The 22172-nt window shown below is 41.8% G+C and overlaps 1 protein-coding gene and 1 long non-coding RNA gene across 4 annotated transcripts in view; one reads left to right on the top strand and one right to left on the bottom strand.

Moving 5' to 3' along the window:
• CREB5 (cAMP responsive element binding protein 5) overlaps nt 1–22172 on the top strand; it is a 130600-nt gene that overhangs the window by 95147 nt on the left and 13281 nt on the right. For 2 of the 3 annotated variants that reach the window (XM_082693199.1, XM_082693201.1), the window contains exons 4-5: nt 15557–15880; nt 19944–20174. In XM_082693199.1, the coding sequence (XP_082549325.1) occupies nt 15557–15880; nt 19944–20174 (555 nt within the window). The remainder of the gene's footprint in view (nt 1–15556; nt 15881–19943; nt 20175–22172) is intronic. The other variant, XM_082693200.1, reaches the window with a different exon arrangement.
• On the bottom strand, nt 2821–20042 carry LOC309845355. The gene is made up of 3 exons (XR_014301228.1): nt 19954–20042; nt 3674–3821; nt 2821–3271 (listed from the first exon to the last, which is right to left on the bottom strand). It is a non-coding gene; the product is annotated as an uncharacterized lncRNA (long non-coding RNA).

The raw sequence follows: 22172 nt of genomic DNA, 5'->3' as shown, positions 1-22172 counted from the left end.
AGCCCGATGTGGGGCTCGACCCCAGGACCCTGGGATCATGACTTGAGCTGAAGGCAGAGGCTTTAACCTACTGAGCCACCCAGGTGTCCCTAGATGTATTTACTTTTGTTGGATTCTGATTTAAAGCCTTGTTTTCTCCTTAGGCAAATTATTTAGGGTCAGTCACAGAAGAGTATAATATTTATTTCTTTTTTAAAAATGGATTTTAGTACATATTCTTCCTACTTCTAGAAAGAATTTTGAACTGCTAAATAATACAAATTAATGCAGTGCATTTAAAAAAAATAGCCCTCATCTAAATAACATTACCCAAGAAGTTTAGTGTTTGACTATTGACAGTTGTCCTCTTTGGCAAAGTATATGATATTGGGTGTCCCACCAAGGAAGCTTAATAATGATATACTTCCTGTAGTGAATGGGTTTTGGAAGGAAATCAAAGGATACTTTGGAGCAGAAGAAAAGAAAGAAAGAGGAAAAACTAGCAGGCACTGAAATGATACCAAGAAAAACAATCTACCCTCCTACTTTAAAAAGATTCCCACTTGATGGGCTTGGTCCCTTCAGTTAGACCAGAACTGAGTGGTGAGCTCACTTACGGTGGACACACTGGAGAAAATGTCTCAATTCATACCCAGATCTGCCACATGTGCTCTGAAGGAGAAGCAGGCTATAAACGTAGATGGCCCTTCCCCTGGTCGGTTGGGCTTCACTCGTGTGAAGACGACAGCCCCAAACCTGCTCCTCAAACATGACACCGTTCTGAAAGTCGGGCTGGATGCTGGATGGAATGTGTCCCCAAAACGGGAGAACAACTCTCCAGTGCTTCAAATACCATCACTATTTCCACTTGGCTTAGCGGTTGACACATTTGGTTAACCATTTTGTTAGCCTCTGGTTAACCACGCATGGTTTGAAAACCTCGCAGAAGTGGGAAAGTGTCTATATATGATGTTACCCATATAAAAACAACCCTATGAGATGCAATTTCTTCCTTACCTGCCACATCAAATCCAGACAGTCTTACTAGCATATGGTGAAAAGAAGAAACCACTTGATAATACCCTTTGGTGATGAATTTATCCGGAAACGAGAGTGGAATGGACACTTCTCTAAAAAAGGGAATTGGACTTGTTGGAGTTTGAAACGCTTTGACTCAATGTCATATTCACTTCTCTTTTACAATGATTCTGCCTTATCATTGTAAATTAATAAATAGAAATATTGGAGCCCTTGGGTCGAGCATGTTTTCCAGTTCCAGGTAGAGCTGACTTCCTTCCCCTCTTTCTACTCTTCTATACATCTTCTTCCTTTCTCTCTGTCCTTTTGCTTCTTTCCTTCCTTCCTTGACTTCTCCACCATAGCCGCTTATTGTCTGTGAGCTTTCTTCTAACCAGACAAGCTGTCAGGCTGCACCACAAAGAGCAGCAGGTTCAAACCCCTTCTCTATTTACAGCCCAAAAGGTAAAAACACTAATTCAAAAGGATACGTGCATCCCGGTGTGTTTATAGCAGCATTATTTACAATAGCCAAATTATGGAAGCAGCCCAGGTGGTGTCCATTGATAGGTGAATGGATAAATAAGTTGTAGGGTATGTGTGTGTTGTGTGTGTGTAAAGTATGTATATATATAAAATACATATTTTTATATATTTTATATATAAAATATGTATATATGTATACATATGTAAAATATGTATATATTATATATATAATGGAATATTATTCAGCCATAAAAAGAATGAAATTTTGCCGTTTGCAACAACATAGATAGAACTAGAGAGTATAATGCTAAGTGAAATAAGTCAATCAGAGAAATACAAATACCATGTGATTTCACTCATATGTGGAATTTAAGAAATAAAACAAATGAGCAAGGGGGGAAAAGAGAGAGAAAAGCCAAGAAACAGACTATTTTTTTAAGGTTTTATTTATTTATTTGACAGAGAGAGCATAAGCAAGGAGAGCAAGAGAGGGAGAAACAGACTCCCTGCTGAGCAGAGAGCCTGATGCAGGGCTCGATCCCAGGACCCTGAGATCATGACCTGAGCAAAAGGCAGATGCATAATCAACTGAGCAACCCAGGTGCTCCAAGAAACAGGCTCTTGGGGCACCTGGGTGGCTCAGGGGGTTAAAGCCTCTGCCTTCAGCTCAGGTCATGATCTGAAGTGACCTCTCCCTCTGCCTGCTTCTCTGCCTACTTGTGATCTCCGTCTGTCAAATTAAAAAAAAAAAAAATCTTTAGGGAAAAAAAAAGAAACAAGTTCTTGATGGTTACCAGAGGGGAGATGGGTGGGGGGATGGGATAATAGGGGATGGGGATTAAGGAGGGCACTTGTCATGATGAGCACCAGGTGATGTATGAAATTGTTGAATCACTATATTGTACACTTGACACTAATATAACACTCTGTTAACTATACTGGAATTAAAATTTTTTTAAAAGAGCTTCTAACATCTACAAGAAAATAAAATAATATAACATAATCTTAAAACAAAAGTCCTTTTCTCTGCACTGGCTTCTCAGCAGGGAACTTAACATGTCTTCACTGGAATTTCCTATATCTCCAGAACATGGGGAGGGATTTTTGCTACCTGCCGCAGAGGCTTACTATCTGCAAAGTGCTTTGCTCTCCCTGGAAGGAAGGTTCTGACTTAGGGCAAGCTACTATAGTACTCTCAGCCCCTAGTGAGCAGTTGCTTAAGAGAAATTTGGAGCCAGAAATGAAATTGCTTGAGCAAAAAAGGAGACAGATCATGAAAATGGCATTTTAAACTTGTTAGAAAATAAATTATTAGGCCATTTTCAATTAATCCACCAGAAAGCTTTCTAATTGGCATTTTCAAAATGGTACTCAGTTGTGACAATGTGATTTTTTTAAAAAGATTTTATTTATTTGGCAGAGAGGGACAAAGAGAGAGAACACAAGCAGGGGAAGCAGGAAAGGGAGAAGCAGGCTCCCCGCAGGAAGCCCAACATGGGGATCATTCCCTAGGACCCTGGGATCATGACCCGAGCCGAAGGCAGACATTCAACAGACTGAACCACCCAGGTGCCCCAACAATGTGATTTAAAGAGATGGTTCCACATTCCCCTTCCCAGCACCCCCACTAGTTTAGGCAGTAAAATGGTAGATTTAAATCTCTGGTTCATTGAGTTGTACACCAGGGAGATGACAGAAACAAAGAGATAAAAAAGCAGCTTCTCAAGGGCCTGGGATTCCACTCTCAAAAATGGGCCAAACAATTCATGTATTCTGTGGGTCAGGCCTCCTGAAACAAAAAAAGAAAAACTTCAGAGAAAACTCTAAAACTGGAGAACAGCATAGAATACTGGAAGTGTTTCAATACATGGTTATTTTATTGTTTTCTTTTTTTTTCCAAAATGTGGTTATTAATGGAATTTTTTTAAAGATTTTATTTATTTATTTGACAGACAGAGATCACAAGTAGGTAGAGAGGCAGGCAGGGAGAGAGGGGGAAGCAGGCTCCCCGCTGAGCAGAAAGCCCGATATGGGGCTCCATCCCAGGACCCTGAGATCATGACCCAAGCCAAAGGCAGAGGCCCCAACCCACTGAGCCACCCAGGCGCCCCTATTAATGGAATTTTAAAAATACATGTGAGAACGAACATCATTTGGATGCACATCAGCTCAGAAATAAGTTGTTACTTACTTTTTGTTTGGCAGTGCTCTGCACCATTATCTTCAAAATTCACCATCATCAGGGCAAAATTCACAAACTCTCCTTATGCTTAACTTTCTGTACACACACCAGTAGCCAGGTTCTCCAGGAATTGTAAATGGCTCCTCTTGGAAATTGCCTATAAGGTAAACACATGGGGTGGGGTGGGGTGGGGAGAGTGTCGATGTTTTTCTGTGGCTTCCCCAAGCCCAGCTTTGTTCACCCTGGTGTGATTTGCCTAAAACACCAAAGACTGTGCTGTGAGAGTTTTTGTTAGCAATGATGTGTCTTTATTTTGAGTCTGACAGGGATCTCCAGGTCTCTGCTCAGCAGGACCAGGCAGCTCATAGGTGGCAGCAAGGATCCTTTTTTTTTTTTTTTTTTTAATCATATAATGTATTATTTTTCTCAGGTACAGGTCTGTGATTCCTCAGTCTTACACAACACACAGCACTCACTACAACACATACCCTCCCCAATGCCCATCACCCAGCCATCCAACCCCTTCCCCTCCAGCAACCCTCAGGTTGTTTCCTGAGATTAAGGGTCTCTTATGGTTTGTCCCCCATTCTGGTTTCATCTTGTTTCATTCTTGATGTGCTCAGAGACTGGGGGCTGTTTAGAGATGTGGTGTTGTATGGTCTAAGGGCTACTGAGTTGATCACTGTATAACCCAGATCTTTAACAGTCAGACCTAGAACTCTCCTTGAACAGTGTAGTGAAACTACCACAAGTTGATTTGACTGTGGACCACTAACATTTGCAAAGCTTAAAAAGGAAGTTAAGCAACACTTTAAGAATCAGAGTTTATTACAATCTCCCTCTCTACCTGCACTGTCCCCAATTCCTCTCCCTCCTCCCCTTTTCCTATTTCAGTGTTAACACACTTTAGAGAACTCAGGCAGGGGTCAGATCAGGAGGCAAAGGAGACCTGGAGAACCAGAAGATATCATTACCATTTTACCAAGGAGAAAGATAGTACAGGACACATATAGAACATGCTAGATGGATTTGGATATAGATACCAAGGGGTAGGACACCTTTTGCTTCATACAATCTACTACCCATAATTAGAGAGAAACACCTAGAGACTTCTTATTATAATAAATTTGTGGTCCCCTTGGCCAGACATCTTATGTCTCTAACAGAGACAGTAATGCACATCTTGCCATCTTCCCACAACTGGAATGAAACCAGAGGACAACGAGGAACAGCTTTCTTGGACAAGTCTCTTCAGGACGAGGCAGAGGTGTGTCCAAGAAAGTCTTTCGAATCCCTAGGAGGCCTTCTAGTTAGACTTTCAGAAACAGAAGTTTGAGTATCTGAATTACTGAGAGATGTCCTTTGGCAGTAGAGTACGGGTGAGGGGGACAGTGCCCACTCAACACAGCTGTCCTCAGAAGGGCATGGGTCAGGGTCCACTGGAGGGCCCCAGGCATGTGGTGCTGAGTGGTGCCTCTACCCAAGTAGCACATTCACAAGACCTGGACTACTTCATCATGAGGTTCACCAGGAATTGCTGTACATTAAAAAGGATACAGTTTATAGAGCTAAGTGTCGACTGTTGTCCATCTTGCTTAGGATGATAGGAAGTGTCACAGTGAGGAGAAATCCTTTCTATCACTCTTCATTGCACCACGTTTTGCCAAATAATTAGGTCATCCCACTCAAGAAGGGTCCTGGGATGCACATGTGGAGTGAAGCTTGCTTTCCATGGGAACTTGAACTCTGAGTTCTCTTGACTCCTGTGCAATTAAAATCCCAAACTTAATGTTGCCTTAGCATGGATTTTCCATAGCAAATTACAAATGCGAAGTTCTATGTTTCATATATATTTTTCTAACATATGTTACTGCCTATGTTTTTGATTAAAAGCTCGTCCAAAATAAAGTAACAAAGGATTACTTTTTTCCAATAGAACTTTCTTCTTCCATAAAAGCTGGAAATAAGCCCTCACCTAAATTACCCAGGCTTGCAGGTGCTGGGTTTTTGGGGGTGAGCAGTGTTTGCTAGCAAGACAAAGGGCATTATTCTCCCCACAACCACCACCAGAAGGTGTTCTTTCTGTGGAGAAAATTATAGGCCAGTGCTTCAAAGACATTCCATGGTTAGGCACTACTCCTGGAGACTTGCAGGCGGCAGGCAGGCAGGCAATCAACAAATATTTATTCTAAGCCCACTGTGTATTCAGCACCTTTAAAATTGCCAGGGAAACCAGCCAGGAGGCTGTAATATCTACTAGCGCCAAGTTTGTACCCAAGGTCATCCCATAGTGCTTACGAAGCTCAGTGACCTGAAGGGAGCAAGGAACCCTAAAACTATAATAAGGCAATAGCTCACCTAGGTATGGGGGTATGGGTCGAATATGAAAATAAGACCCAAGAAAAGGCTCTTTAACTAGAGCTTATACTTGACAGTATAAGACTTGCTTTCCTCTTAGCTCTCCGTTAACAGACCCCCAATCCCCATTCCTTGCATGAGCACATGTGCGCGCACACATACACTACCACCACCACCATCACTATCACCTCTACCCAGAAGCTAAACCCAACTGGATTGATCAATTCATTGTATTTTTTTTTTAATGAACACTTTTTCAAAATAGGTAAACATGCCAAGATGTGTGGATATAAGAATGTTCATTGCACTGTTATTACAGAGGGAAGAATGGTAACTGCATGTATGTCCACCAGTTGAGAATTGGAATATGGAGAAAATCCAACACCTATCAGACATGATGCTGAGATCTTTGGAAGAGGGGGCAGGGATGCAGGGACATGGGCTTGTATGGTGCATTTCATGGCCCCTGCAGAGGTGAACAGACAGGACTCTCACTCTCTTACATTGTGTTTTACAGTCTTGTTTCATTGATGCAACTGAAAGTCACATCAGCTATTTTGATGTGTGCATTACATAATGGTGCTTTATAAATTTGCATGAAATTCCTGCACCCTCTGTTATTCCACTGACTTGCCTTTGGACAGTACTGGGGTTTTGTGCGTTTGGTTTGGTTTTGTTTTTGTTAACTGAGCAGAAGACGTTACCCTGATCCCTGTTCAATTTCTCACTTTAGACTCCTTGATGCCAGTCTGCCAAAATCTTTTCTTTTTGTATTTAATACTCTCTAACAGCTTTGAACCATACACAGTTGGTGGCTATGGCTTCTGCATTTTCTCTTTAGTTTGAAGCCAGCTAGAAGATGACAGAGCTGTAGGGAAAAGAGGGTGCCAATGTCTTTGCAGAGTAGTCAAATTCCCTGAGACATAGACAAAAATCCAGCATTGACTGTAGCCATTCGAGGGCAAAATATGTTTTTGCCTTTTATTATTCACAATACAGCATTTTACTTAAGGTGACATCAAAGTGAATATTAGTAATTCTCAGACCAAGTCAAGAGTTTCTATTGGCACCTTGTTAAAAGATGAGATTCTTACTCTGCTTTATTTTTAAAATAATTTAATTGACATCCTAGTCATATAAAATGATACAACCATGAATTTGTAAAGTATACATTTCAGGAACATTTAGTACATTCAAAATATTGTGCAATCACTACCTTTACCTAGTTCCAGAACATTCTCTTGGCCCCAAAAGAAAACCCTATACCCATTATGCAGTCACTCCTCATTCTCCCCTCCTCCCAAGCCCTGGCAAACACTTATCTGTTTTCTCGCTGTGGATTTACCTATTCTAGGCATTTTGTTTAAATTGAATCATATGAGATACGACCCTCCGTGTCTGGCTTCTTTTATTAAACATGTTTTTAAGATTCATCCTTGCTGTAGCATGTATCAGTACTTCATTCCTTTTCATCGGTGATTAATATTCTATTACTCTTTACTATGAATTTTTAAAGTTGAGAGTAAAACATAGTTTAATGTTAAGAAAAAAAAATATTTTTAAATCTTATTTTGTTATTTTTCATCAGAAGCTGGTTGTACCAGCTAGAAGACAACTCCACTCTGTTCCACTAATTATCCCTTATGTCCTTATGGTTTATCATTTATACATTTTAAGATTTGATTTATTTGAGAGAGAGAGAGTGTGTGTGTATGTGTACATGTGCATGTGATAGAGCATGAGCAGGGAGGAGGGACAGAGGAGAGGGAGAAACAGACTCCCTGCTGAGCAAGGACCTCCACACAGGGCTCGATGCCAGGACCCTGGGGTCATGACCTGAGCTGAAGGCAGACACTTAACCGGCTGCGCCACCCGAGGGGCCATGCTTCGAAACCAAGACTTCTCACTCCAAGGCTTCTGTTCTTCTTTTGAAATCCTCTGAAACAATGAGTTTCTTTTGTTATTCTATACATCCATGCAACTCATTTCTCCAGCAGATTCCTACCTCACAGAGACTTCAACTCAGATTCTTCCTCGGATGGGATTGGGAGCTCTGGATTCTGCCCTCATTTGTTGGGTAGATTAAGGCACACAGCTAAAGTGGTTTACTTACCTAAAGGACTGAAAGCAGTCTTATAACAGAATTAACACTAGCACTGGCTCTCAGAACATCAGTTTGTTCTGAAATTCACTAAAACGTGCATCCTCTTAAAGTGCTCACCGTCCTGCTGATTTATAAAAGGTAGCTACTGAGTCAAAGAGATGCAGGGAAGTGGTATCCGAAATAAAATAATTCTATAAATGTGCCTTCATTAACTTCTTCATTTAATAAGAATCTTCAAAGGCTCACTCTTACAAGACTGTAATTGATATATGATTTGGATATTAATAGGAAAAAGGCTGGCAGGGAAATTGCTAAGATTTCTCTCTGGGGCTTGGTTGGCTTTTTAACCACCACAGTTTAACATATCACCTAGCACTTAGGTCTGCTTTTCCTCATTTTAGAAGTTATATCCACAAGTGGAAAATGGGAGAGTGAAATCATACACCAAATCTTTTCCTTGCTTTCATTAAAACTGATGAAGTTCTATTTTTCTGAGGTCTCATTCTTATTTGTGAGTTGTCCTTCCATCATTTTCCAGGGTACTGTTGATTTATAATACATTTGGGGGGGGGGTTAGTAATTACATTATCTCTAATATCTTTAGGGTTAATACTTTTTAGTGACAACATGACAAAAAGTAAGAATATTTTTTCCTTCTCAACTTTATAACATCTTGCCCTTCCCGGATCATCTCTCCTTCCAACCTGGTGGACTTATTTGAAACTTACTCTCCAAACCAAACCTAAAGCAAATCAATACTTACATTATGAAACCATCAGAGCTAAATAAACCACTGAGTTACATTATGAAAGTTTTGAAAAGAAAGGTATTTTATTCTAAGCAATTAATCCAGGTATAATTTTAGTTAATTATCTCAACGATGATCCTGAAATAAATGTGCATTTTAAGATCCATGATGCTATCAGAGTTATAGGATCTTTTTCAATGGATATCTTGATGCCCAGGTGTGAATCTGGGCATTGAAACAATTTCTAGGGGCACCTGGGTCGGTCAGTCAGTTGAATGGCTAGCTCTTGATTTCAGCTCAGATGTGGATCACAGATCCTTAGATCAGGCTCTGCACTTAGCTGGGAGTCTGCTTGGGGATTTTCTCTGTCTCCCACTGCCCCTCCCCCTGCTAGCCCTCACTCTTTCTCTCTCTCTGAAATAAATAAATATTTAAAAAAAAAAAAAAGAAGTATTTCTGTCTTGGCAAAATAAAGCTCAAAGTTTATGTGCCTGACGTGTGGCCTTATATGACCGGTCTCTTTCTGCCCATCCCTATCTCTCCTCAAGTTTGGGAAGCACTGGGGATCCCAACTGGCCATGTAATAGTCATAAAATTCAGTAGATAAATATCAGGTTTTGTTTTTTGATTTTGTTATTTTTGTTTTGTTACTAATTCAGAGACTTAAAATCAGAAATCCTTGACATCTAGAGCAAGTCAGGAGTCACCGACACTGCAAAGCACCCCTCTGGTGAAGGCACACGGGCTCATACCAGTGACCATGTGGACCATTCAGAAGCCTGTGCTGGCCGTCCTACCTGATTAGTTCTGTTTGGAGAAGAGAAAGAAATAATATTACATTTGGAGCAATACCTTGGGGAGGCCGCTGATGGCAATTATCCTGTGTTCGAAAGGAAATGCGAATATGGATTTTGCCCTTTTTATACAGATAGGCTCTTACTTGTGGTCAACTCCACAACACTACATTTTGATGTTATCACATTTTTTTCTGGAACAAAACCCAACAGCCGTTTTTAATGAAAACCTTTCTCCAAAGAATGTTCCAACCTTCCCCACCCCCACCCAGCTGAATTTCAAATAATGTTTAATTCGGCTTGGCTTTCAGAGTCTGTAAAACATAAGCAATCGGCTGCGCTGAAGATGGAGGAGAAATGTTTTTACAGTTCCACAAATGTTTCTAATTGGCAAGAGCGAGTTGTTAATGGGAGATAAATTGCCTGCGGTGGGTGTGGGTGGGTGTGTCACGTGCGTGTGTGCTCACGCAGGCCCACATGCAGGCAACCAGTGGCGGTAATGACGTGCTGGTGTACCTGGGATTCTCCAGGTGTGCAACACTGCCAACCACCCGGAGCCGGAGATTCGGTGGGGGCCGGGGGGCATGGTTGAGCCCCTGTGGCAGGGCAGAACCAGGGATGGGGACGGGGACAAGGTCCATAGCCGGTTTCTGAACAGGACTCAATCCTGGGCAGCGGGCCCACCACTCTCCCATCGGGAACAGTGAACAAGGATCTTGTAAAATACACAGACCGAAGGAAAATGACCCTTATTGACTGAAACCAGCTGTGTCAGGCTTCTCGCTGTCTCTCCTGATTTGCTCTCTCAAATAAATGGATGTGGTAAAAGATGAGAGAAAGTAAACAGAATCATTTTTTCTCTCGTGCAGCCACACCTCAGTAAGAGCCTGGTTTTTATAGCTGAAAAATATATGTTTATTTGCTCATTAATTTTCCTCTCTCTCCCTTGCCATTTCTTGGCATTCGGTAGAATGTTATTTAAAACAAGACACAGTTCAGCTTCAAAAAGAAAAACCATTCTGCAAAATACAGCTTGGACTCATTTAATGGTCATTCATCATCTCTGAAAGAGTGGGGTACAAATCTCTTTATTTGGTATACTGTGATGATTTACCCTGCAATGATTCATGTTGGCACGAGGATACAGGGAAGCAAGTATGTTCTTTAGGACTTTCAGAAGTGCCCCGATAACCATTTAGTGGCACTGCTTTCCTTCAAAGACGACATAGGCTGGTGTTCGGATGGTGGGCTCAACCCCAAGGCCTGAGGTTCTCTAAAGGGTGCTTGAAAATCTTCATTTCCTTGCCAAAGTATGTGTGTTTTCTCCCCAGTGCTGAGAAAGCTTTGGTTTTATTATCTTCCATTTCCTTCCAGTAGTGGCAAATAACGACATGCCTAACGCAGTGCCTGGCACATGGTAGAAGCTCCATCAATACTTGTTGAGGGAAAAAATAATTAAATGGAATGTTATAAGCCGTATTAGTATTATCGTCTTGGCGTGAAATATGCAACAATGGACTTAAGGCCATCAAGTAATTTCCCTTATCAGGATAAGCTAATTATTTGAGATGACGATCTGATGCAGAGCATTTATTGGTCAGGCTCCATTTGCTCCTAATTTAAAGTGAGAAAGTTGTTTGTAGGATTGAAGGGATAACATAGTGACCCACGACTACATAGCTTTTCAATTTTCCATACCACTTTTTCAGGAAAGGGTTTCAAGAGAAAGTTAAGCCACATTCCTTTTGTTTCTTTACGTTTAATTTTTTCCTTTATCATTTTTCGGAGGGTAGGCTAAGTGTGAAGCGGGAAGCTCTCTTGACAGTATTTCTACTGCCTGTCTGCCTGCGTGACTTCTGTAGTCTTTTCTGCCGACTTTGGTTGACTGATGGAGTCATCCCTCCAGACAAATAGCACCTGCAGTGATCCAAGATGAAAATGCTGCATCCTCATGAGCCTCAGAGGTTTCTTTTATTCATTCATTCCTTCATCTATTCTTCGTTCATCTTTACCTTCATTACCAAACTATGAATTTAGTGCCTACTACATACTAGGCTCTATGCTAAAGCTGCCACTTTAACAGCTGTGCAAAATCCAAGGTGGGTCCTGCTCTCATGAAGCTTTACAGTCTGGAATGGTTGATGGATATGAATTGAATAATCACATTAAAAATCATAACTACAGATTGAAATTGGAAGAGGAATATGACCCTACTGGGACTATGCAATAATAGGAATTGATTTTGACCAGGAGACCAGGGAGAATTTTACTAAGAAGGAACCAAGAGCTAAGCGCTATGAAATGTCTGAAGAGGGGGGCCTGGGTGGCAGAGTCCGTTGAGCATCCGACTCTTGGTTTTGTCTCAGGTTGTGATCTCATGGGTCGGGGTTGGGATCTGGGCAGGGCAGGTGGGGAGTCTGCTTGAAGATTCTCTCCCTCTGCCCCTCCCCCCACTCACGTGCACTCTCTCGCTTTCTCCCTAAAATAAGTAATTCTTCTAAAAATAAAATGTCTGAAGAAAGGGAAAGAACATTTCAGGCAAGAAGACTATCAAATGCAAAGTCCTGTGGAACTGCGTGGGAAGAGCAAGGGCTGATGGGAAGACAGGGCCACACCCCTCAGTGTCTGTGCATACGCCATATTGTCTTCTGAACATTAGAAAGACAAAAGGGTCATAAACCCAAAAGTGAGGAGGAAGTGGGGACAAGAAAGAAGGGACACATGGACTTTATCAGAGTGGGGGGAGGGCGAGTGGGGAGGGGAAATACAAGTATCCATTCTTCACAAATATAACAGAGGAGGTGATCCCCATAGGCCCAGGATCCTTTGCTGCACTGGAGCTTCCTGGAAATTCTTGTATTTGCGCTTCTGTCTGCCAAGTTTCAGAAAGAGTGTATTTGGATCTTCATTGTGTGTCTGAGTAACCATACGCTGGACCACGCAGCAATGGCATCTTGTCTTTTCATTTTATCATAGACCTATCTCTTCTTTCTGCCTTTCTTTGGATGATAAGGAGGTGGCATAAAATAGTTCATAATTGTTTTTGGCAAGTGTGCATGGTGTGCCTTCTGGCACCTTCTTTCTTGGTTTAGAGAATAGGCTGTGGAGGTAGCATGGCTCTACAGATCTCTCTAGTGGTGTGTGAGCTTGGGCCGGTGGCTTAGTCTCTCTTTTAGCCTTGCAGGATTGGTCTAAGGATTAGGGGAGACTGAGGAGTGGCGTGTGGCAAGTGCTTGAATAATGCCAGCCATGGTTATTAGCTGGTTTTACTCATATAGAAAGGTGTCGAAGATCTATTGTTAAGGAGAACAAAGGCAAATTACTTGGGACTGGTGTTTAGCAGGAGAAGAGTAGGCAGGTGCCTTTAGTCTTTCACCCCATATTCTTATGATAGTTGATTTTTTTTTTTTACGACATAGCTATATTTTTTCATAATAATGAAACTGCAAAAAACAGTTGAGAAAATTTATCAACACTACCTAATTTCAAAAAACAAAAACAAAACAACAACAGTGATTTCATTATAATCTTTTCCATAATTTTCTTCACCCTTAAGTTTGGAGATCTCATTTGGAAACTTTTCTTGGGCTAAAGAAGCACATATCTAAAGTCCAGCAATTCATTTTATTTTATTACTTCTTTTGCTTATGTTATATTCAAAGAAGAATCTAAGTTCCATGCTATTACTATCCCCCTGTGATAAAATTATTCTTATTCCTCCGCCTCTGCATATGCATGTAGAAAAATGCCACTCAGCCACCAAATATAAACAGTGTGTTTGGTTCATTGGTTGCTGACTTTACTTTCAACCATTGCTTAAATTTTTGTAACAAGCGTTTTTATAAAAATAATGAAATCATTTCAAAAACTGGAGTTGAGGAGTATGAGTTCACTTTTCTGTGTAGCAATAAACACAATACCCAGCATCTAATCTTTCCCAGGGATTCAGGAAGCTTAACTTCTTCAGGATTACTACGATGAAGGTCAGGAGATGATACTCATGAAAGAGGAAGCAAGTAGGCTTACTGGTCACTGAATCTGGATGTAGGAAATGTTTTCAATGATTATCTAATGTTAAGATAAAGTCTGCCACATACTACCCTCCCTTTTATTTTCTTTTTAAGTGGAGGTTCTTGGGACGCCTGGGTGGCTCAGTCGATTATGCATCTGCTTTTGACTCAGGTCACGATCCCAGGGTCCTGGGATCCAGTCCTGCTTTGGGCTCCCTCTTCAGTGGGGAGCCTGCTTCTCCCTCTATTCCCCACTTGTGCTTTTTCTCTCACTATCTCTGCCTCTGTCTCTCAAGTAAATAAATGACAAACACTCACACATGGAGGTTCTTTGTGTTTAACTAAAGGTTTTGATGAATTCAATTGGTATTCAACAATAGCTTACTCTACCCAGTCGAGAATCATTAATATTATACAGGGCTGGAGCATGGTTGCTTTGACGCTCATTTAAATACAACTCTTCCTTTCTGCAGTGATTGAACAACACTGTCATTAATTAGATAAGAATACAAATCTGGAGAGAACTTTGAGTCCCCTAGCAAATATTTCATGGAGCCAGCGTGAGCTTGCCAACCAGACTAACATCACTACAGAAGATACGTTTCCAAGGAATAACTGTATTATACAGTACTTAGCACATTGTGCCCCTCAGGATATGATGATAATTGCCTGTGTACAAGAAAAGGCAATTTTGAAGAAACTGTGACTAAGCTGATTACCAACTGATTCTTTAAATCGGGGCCAACAAACTATGGCCCATGGGCCAAATCTGGCCCGCTGCCTAATTTTGCAAAGCGTCTGAGCTAAAAATGATTTTTACATTTTTAAGTGATGAAAAATCAAAAGTAGAATAGCATTTCATGTCATGTGGAAATTATATGGGATTCAAACTTCCTGTCCCTGAATAAAGTTGTGTTAGAATACAGCATGCTCATTCATTTACACACTGTCTACAGCTGCTTTTGCCCCAAAAGAGCAGAATTCAGTAATTGTGACAGAGAGCATAAGGCGTGCCATGATAAAAATATTTACTATCTGACTTTTTCTAGAAAAGGTTTGCTGATCCCAACTTCAGATTCAGGTAGAAGTCATTTATGTGCACGTCTGTGTGCTTGTTAATGGATAATGCTGTGGGGTTAGAAATATACCCAATGATATGGCCATCAAAGAAGCTCTAGAATGCAATCCTCCAAATCTTTCTGGGTCCCTCATTTCCTTCCCAAAATAAGAAGTTACTACATGAGAGAAATCAGGTTATCAGGAAGGACTTTGAGAGATCTCATGATAACAAATGGAGAAGACCTACCTACTGCCTCCAAAAGTTATAGATCATGAATCTAATTTAAAGCCCAAAATAACATCAGTACTCTCCCTGTATTCTGAAATTTGAAGTTATTTCCTCTTTGTACTCAAGAAGTCTTTTGAGAGGAAGAAATCTTTCATTCTTGTGAGCCTTACAAAATACAGTGCTGTATCAGATGAGCTGTTTGTTCAGTGGCATTATCATATTAAGTGGTTTTATTTGGTTTATGCTTATATTCAGCTGCTGATAGGATATGGTGATAATCGATAGTAGGAAATTAGTATGAAATACCTTTTAGTAGACTGTCTAAATCTTGACAGGATATCCTGCTTACGTGCTGTGACAGTTGAATTAACATTTCCAGCTGATATTGACCCTCCTACCTACTAAAATATAGATGAAAACTTGAAATTAATATAAAAGTCATAGCACCAACCAGTAAACAAATGTTAGCATTATTATTACTAGCAGGAGCACCATAACATGGAATTGAAAATATGAGTCCTTTTGATTCAAAATCCCTTTTCTGTACACGACTGACCTCAGTTGTCCCCTCTTGTTTTGTTCTGTTTCAGAGGTTGAAGGCCGCGTTGACTCACCACCCTGCTGCCATGTCAAATGGGAATATGAACACCATGGGACACATGATGGAAATGATGGGCTCCCGGCAGGACCAGACGCCACACCATCACATGCACTCACACCCGCATCAGCACCAGACACTGCCAGCCCATCACCCGTACCCACACCAGCACCAGCACCCAGCCCACCACCCTCACCCTCAACCCCATCACCAGCAGAACCACCCACATCATCACTCCCACTCCCACCTCCACGCGCACCCTGCACATCACCAGACCTCGCCACACCCACCCCTGCACTCCGGCAACCAAGCACAGGTAGAGCCTTTTATGATCTCTTTCCCCCTTGTTGTTGTCAGTGTGAGCTCTGATGCGGGGCCCATTGGCAGCAAGCTGGTTTGACGAGCGTGGGTGTTCTGTCTGACACTTGGGGGGGCTCTGTTCTTTCTTAGGAGGTAAGGGTGACCCATAAGGCCCTCCCAGATCCTAGTTTCTAGAAATAATATGGTAAATACCAGTTCTAGTCCCTGGGGGCAAATGTAAGCTTCAAGTTCTCCAAAATCTGTTTTTTGTTTTTGTTTTTGCAGTGAGTTACAAAGGTAACTCTAAAAAAAGTAATACTGATGGAAGGATTAGGAAAAACTGAAGCATCTGAGGAAAGATGTGAATAAAGAATGAGGAAAATAAGTTAATCCTAGCTGTGTTTTTAACTGCAGTGCTTTTTCACGTAAAAACTCAATTTTGACACCTCTAAAATGGAAGTTAAATACAATGGACAGTCTTCTGGATAAAACCAAATGCTAAAAAGCTAAAGAATAACAGTTCTAGGCAGACAAAGAAGCTGGGTAACGGATGATAGGGCATAAGGTGCTGGGTAAATGAGGAAGAGAAGTGACTCATGCCACCTAGTGTGAAATGCGTTGGAGGGAGCCGACAGAGAGCCAAGCTCTGTAGATGATTGGTTCTAGAGAAAGGCCAAATCCCAGGGGTGGAGAGTCACCAGAAGTGGCTAGAAAGAAAGCCAGCATTTAGACGCAACTGAAAGAGGGTTGGGGGACCAGGCAGACGTTATGTCACCCAGCCCAAGAAGAGAGGCGGGTCCGTGTATCCGAGTAAGTTTTAGTAAGTGGAGGAAGGGCATGTCTAGGAGCATGGCTGGCCCTAGATACTTTGGATCTTTAAGCAGGATGAACTTTGTCAGTCCCCTCCACCCATTCCACACTGCCAGGTTCCAACCAGTTGGGTCAGAGTGGTGTTGGGAGCTTGGAATCGCCAAATAACACTTATTCACCATCTCTTCCATCGTCTGCCTCCAGACCTCACCCAAGGTAGTTTGGGACCTTTAGCACCCTCTCCTCTATTACACACCAAACTTGGACGGCCACCCATAAAATGGGTCATTCACAAGTATTCTCTGTTCTATTCAATAGATAAGCTTGTTCATTAGGTCAGCTGACTTTTGCAAAGGTAGTTAGAGGAGTTCTATATAGTGAGGAAGAGTGCAGGCTTTGGAGTGAGAAATCTGTAAATTCTTTTCCCACCTTACTTGCTATGTGACTATAGTCGGTCAGCTAACTCCCTGAGCTTCCGTGGTCCATTTGCAAAATGGGGTAATGGTAGACAAAACTCATAGACTTTTAGGAGTATTAAGAGAATGTTTGTAAAGCTCCTGACACAGGAATCAATACATGTTAGGCATGATTAATTTCCAAACTGAAGTAATATGATAGATGTTTACCAAGTGGTTCATCAATAAAATGCCACCCGAAGCACCTTTTTAGTCAAATGCCATAGTAGGACATGGAGACCTTTAGAAGGGACAGAGAAAACCAGAAGTGCAAAGACAGGCAAATAAATTCACATGTGCACTTTTTTTTTTTTTTTTTTAAGGAAAAGGATAACATCAAGCTTTGGTTGCCTTGTCAGCTAGTTACTTCACAGACAAGTTTAACCGTTAGTTGAATATAAAAGCCATTCATTAGCTAATTACCAATTAGCCAATTGCCCTCCATTTCAAGTCAGTAAGTGGCCAATTGTATATGCAATTAGTTAATTGCTATTATAATTAGCTGCACAAACAGTTGCTTTTTAATCCCATACTAAAGAGAAAGAATACAGGTTACTCTTGTTAAAATTTGAACAAGATCATTCAGACAGTACTCAAAATGCCACTCTTAAATTGTATGAACTTGGCTGATTACAGAGATCTTGTCATATTGCTTAAGCATATGATGATTAAAGCATTAGGAACAGAAGTTTATTAAGGCCCTCCCAACTGTGAGATTCTAATATGACTTGGAATAAATTTGTCTTTATGAAATAACAAATCATTATTTTTTAATCAAAACTTCAGAGCCTCTATGCCAACAGAATTCTATTTTTAAAATAAGTAACGATAATTACCAAGGGCATAAATTCTGGTCTTAGGGCTGCATTTGCACTTCCTCCTGGCTGCTTAGGATTCTCTTGCATGTACAGATGTGCTTTCTGAGTCCTGGTGTCACTCCTCAGTCACTAGAGATTCGTCTTATCCAAACTCCACTTTGAAACCTGAACCTGGACTGAGCCTGTAACCATCACATAACTTACCCTGTTGGGAAAAGGCACAGGACAAGTGTCAGAGATAGAGCTTGGTTGAAGTTGGAGTGGGAGAATGTAAGGCCTTGGCAATGGAGAGCCAAACCCAGTTTTGCCTACTTAAGAATCTTGTCCAGTGCTGACAACTAGACATCACGAATTCTCAAAATGTATAGGCAAAAATAGCCAAGTTTGCAGATTCCTTTCTAATGCTTTGCTTTGAGGTCATTAGCTCAGCACCTAGCACCTGAAATGACAAGTGCTATACCTTTGCCAGTAAAAAGGATTACATCTTCACCAGCCCCTCTGGTGAGTAAGACCTTCAACGGTTAATTCATTGTGTTATTTCTCTGTGATAGGGAGGAAAGGAATCACCAATAAGCAATTTTAGAAAATGTCTCTGGTTTAAATAAAATGACCAATGTGCAGTCCAACTTCAGTCCTAAGCCTAATTCTTCTACAGTGAGTTATATCTGCTTTGATAGAGTTTAATATAAAAATATATCACTTTCAGTCAGCTGATGTCAACTAGTAGCCATGATTAGTACAATTACAGTCATTCTGATTGATTTCAATGACAGAATTAGAATGTGGTAGGAAAGGTTGCTGCGCTTTCTTTTAAACACTTTTTTGTTGTTGTTGTTGTCTATTTCTGTAGGTTAAATGTCTCTTATAAAACAACTTTATAGATATTACAGCCATAAGTCTGAGGGACTGAGAAATGAGAAGGGAAAAAAAAGCCACCCTATATTGAGAGCGAAGAAAGGGAAAAGGAGTGTGGTACATTAGGGAAGGCATTAGGTGTCCAGACACATAAAGAGGCAGTCGTGGAAATTTCGCTCAGTGCTATGTGTCAGCCTCATGAAGGGACATAAAGCTGTATGGGCATGAGTCTCCAAAACTTTAGATACTGCTGAGCCCTTTGTAGCTCTTAGAAGGAATCTAGGAGTATAGTAAAAAGTTTTAATACAGTGCTTTGCCACTGCTAGGGTTTCCTTACAATATAAGTGTGTGGTGACTCCCAACCATCCCTCCCTGCAGCACAGACAAGGTGTATCACAGACCTCAGGGCCTCTCTGGGCATCCCTCACATAGGTCCCGCTTCTAGCCACCTGGAAAAGCCTGTCTCCGGCAGAGCTCCAAGGAGCAGATGGACCCACCTGGAATTTGCAGGTCCAACTAGACCCTTTGTACTAAGAGCTCTGAAATGGAAAAAATAGGATTTCATCTGCTTTCCGGGCTTCAGAGGGTTCTTTTGGTGGGAGTCACAGTGATGATGATGTCCCAGAGGTGTGTTCTAGGAACATGGTTTTAACACCAGGAGAATGGAAGCCTGCCCAGAAGGAGCTTTCTGCAGATGACAGAAGATGCATCAGTATTAGGACAATAATCCTGCTCTCTCTCTTCTCACCTGCAGTCCTGCATTGGCACATTAAACTTTATAAAATGGACCTTAAATAAAACATGCTTAACATCTGAAGGAGAAAAAAACAAAACATAACAAAAAAAAAAACCCGTTTCCTCTGCCATGATTCAGCCAAATGCCTGTCAGGGAAAAATCTATTTGACTCTGTTTCACAAGTCGTTTCTACGTCTTGCCAAAATATCACAGAAGATAGTTCGGCAATGCTTTTTCTTTTCATGAGCATGATTTCACTGTTGACTTCGCTCTTAGAAAACAAGTCTGATCTGCTTACTAAAGCAGCCGACCCTCTGTGCTTTGTGTTCCAACACCAGCTTGGGTTTCCTCTCTCACCCAGCATGTTCCTTCTCTGCCCCCACCCGCCCCCCCCCTCGTGCCCAGCAGGTCTCACCAGCGACACAACAGATGCAGCCAACCCAGACAATACAGCCGCCCCAGCCCACAGGGGGCCGCCGGCGAAGGGTGGTGGACGAGGATCCCGACGAGAGGCGGAGGAAATTTCTGGAACGGAACCGGGCAGCTGCCACCCGCTGCAGACAGAAGAGGAAGGTCTGGGTGATGTCACTGGAAAAGAAAGCAGAAGAACTCACCCAGACAAACATGCAGCTTCAGGTGCAGGCCACTGTCTCTTTTCTCGGGACTCAAAGGCCCTGTGTACGGTTGGCATTTCCTGCCTCCCGGCGGGCACTTGTTGACCTAAGCAGTACTACCTCACATTCGCCCACAGAGCAACTGCACTTACTCCCCAAGGTTTATTCACTCTAGGACCCTGTACAAAACAAAATAAGTGTTCAGTTTTAACCCAACCTGTCTACGAAGCTCTGAGGAGGAAGAGCCTGCTCAGCTGAGTTATAGGGCTGAGAGCACTGGCTTTGGTTGGACGGAGGTCCACACTCTCGTTCAGCAATTAGTTGTGTTTAACCTCCATGGCCCTCGGTCTCCTCATCTATAAAATGGGAATCGTAGAGTTGTTGGGAGTCATAAATGAACTCATGTCTACAAAGCAGTTTTCCCAGTATCTAGCACATAATAAATCTTCAGCCCAACCGTAGTTCTTTATATTCACCAGGGAGAGGGTGGCTTTGAGTCCCACTAGGTTACCTCTGTTTTGGTTTCATGGAAGAAAGGAACATTTATAGTTGTTGTTTTGCTCTATAAGAAAAGACATGTTCCCATCTCATTTTCAAACTCAACAAGATTTGAATGTTGTGGGATATTTCCCTTTCGTGGGTCGCTCAGTGGGGGACATTTTTCCAACAAGGCCCCTTTAGGGAACATTTGCGAGAAGGAGAGAAAAGTCTTGTACCAGGGCCTCTGTGGCAGACTTCATGCCATACAAATGATACGCCCCGGGAGTCTGTTCTCACACAAAAAGAAATGCCCCCTCCACCAGCAGAAAGGAAGCAACTAAATAGATTATGTGGCAAGCATGCCCGGAGGGCAATAAAAGTTAGAGATTATAGCCTGGTGCTTCTAGGAGCAGAGAGAAAGTCTGAAGAGAGGAGGGAAGGGAGGAAAGATTGCCCCAAATAGGGAGGATCTGTACCTTAGTAGTTTATAGGTCACCTTTCCCTTCCACCACCCAGTTCTCTGTGCGTCCTTAGAATGGAACACTAGGGGTACCAAACCCCCAAAGTTTTTGCATATTCCATGCATTCAAAGGAAATGGCCTTGGGACAGCCAATGTATAAACTGAAAATATATAAGGAAGTTTGGGTTATGCATGGACTGCATATGGATGTTCACATTTTCCCCTAAATTTTTCATCCTTTTTGTGGTAGACATGAGAAAGAAACTGGGAAACATATATAGCAGATATGGGAGAAGTACAATAGTAAGTCCTCCCAGTACCTTCTATGCAGATGAAGGTGGGGGCTGTGTCTTGTCTTATTGCCCTGTCCCCCTACTTCCTAACCCCTCTTTCTAGTACAGTGTGAAGCTATTTTGCTGAGTCCATTTGTGTCTATCCTCAATATCTGCTTGTTGAGTAAATGAAGGAGTTCCCTATCTCTGGAGTGTCCAAGCACTGGCCGCCTGACCACTTGGCCAGGATGTGACTGAGAGGAGTCAAGCCACAGTGGGATGGCTGGACTCGAACACCTTGAAAGCCGTAGCAGCTTGAAAAGCTTTAGTTCTAGCCATAGCCCCAGTGGTATGTGAGAAGCTTTTAGGTAGAAGATGGTAAGCAATTTAAACATGCAGAGTAATGTTTTTATTTTTATGTGAATTAAAAAATGTAATTAGAACACGAGACCTTCAATTTCACAGATTCTCTTGGTAAGGATGAGGCTAAAATATTAAATAATGAGTTAATTTGTACAAACACGTTAAGTCAATAAAAACTCTGGTGCATGTGGGTCTAGCAAATATTACAGCCACTGGCTCTGCAATGACCAAAGTGTGGGAATCCCTGGAATTTGCTACCAGTTCTGAGGTTTGTAAGAGGACCATGAAAATGGCCAAGATTGTGCCATTCTTGGAAATTGCCAATCTTGGCACTATTGAATTTGGGGCTTGATAATTCTCCATGGTATCCTGTTTAGGTAGATAGTAGTATCCTTCTCCTCCACCCACTAAATATGAGTAGCACCCTCTACCTCTCCCCCAAGT

The sequence above is a fragment of the Mustela nivalis genome (assembly GCF_964662115.1).
Source record: "Mustela nivalis genome assembly, chromosome: 12".
NCBI lineage: Eukaryota > Metazoa > Chordata > Mammalia > Carnivora > Mustelidae > Mustela > Mustela nivalis.
Note: the sequence above shows the minus strand (reverse complement) of the source record. Positions and strands in the feature narration are given on the sequence as shown.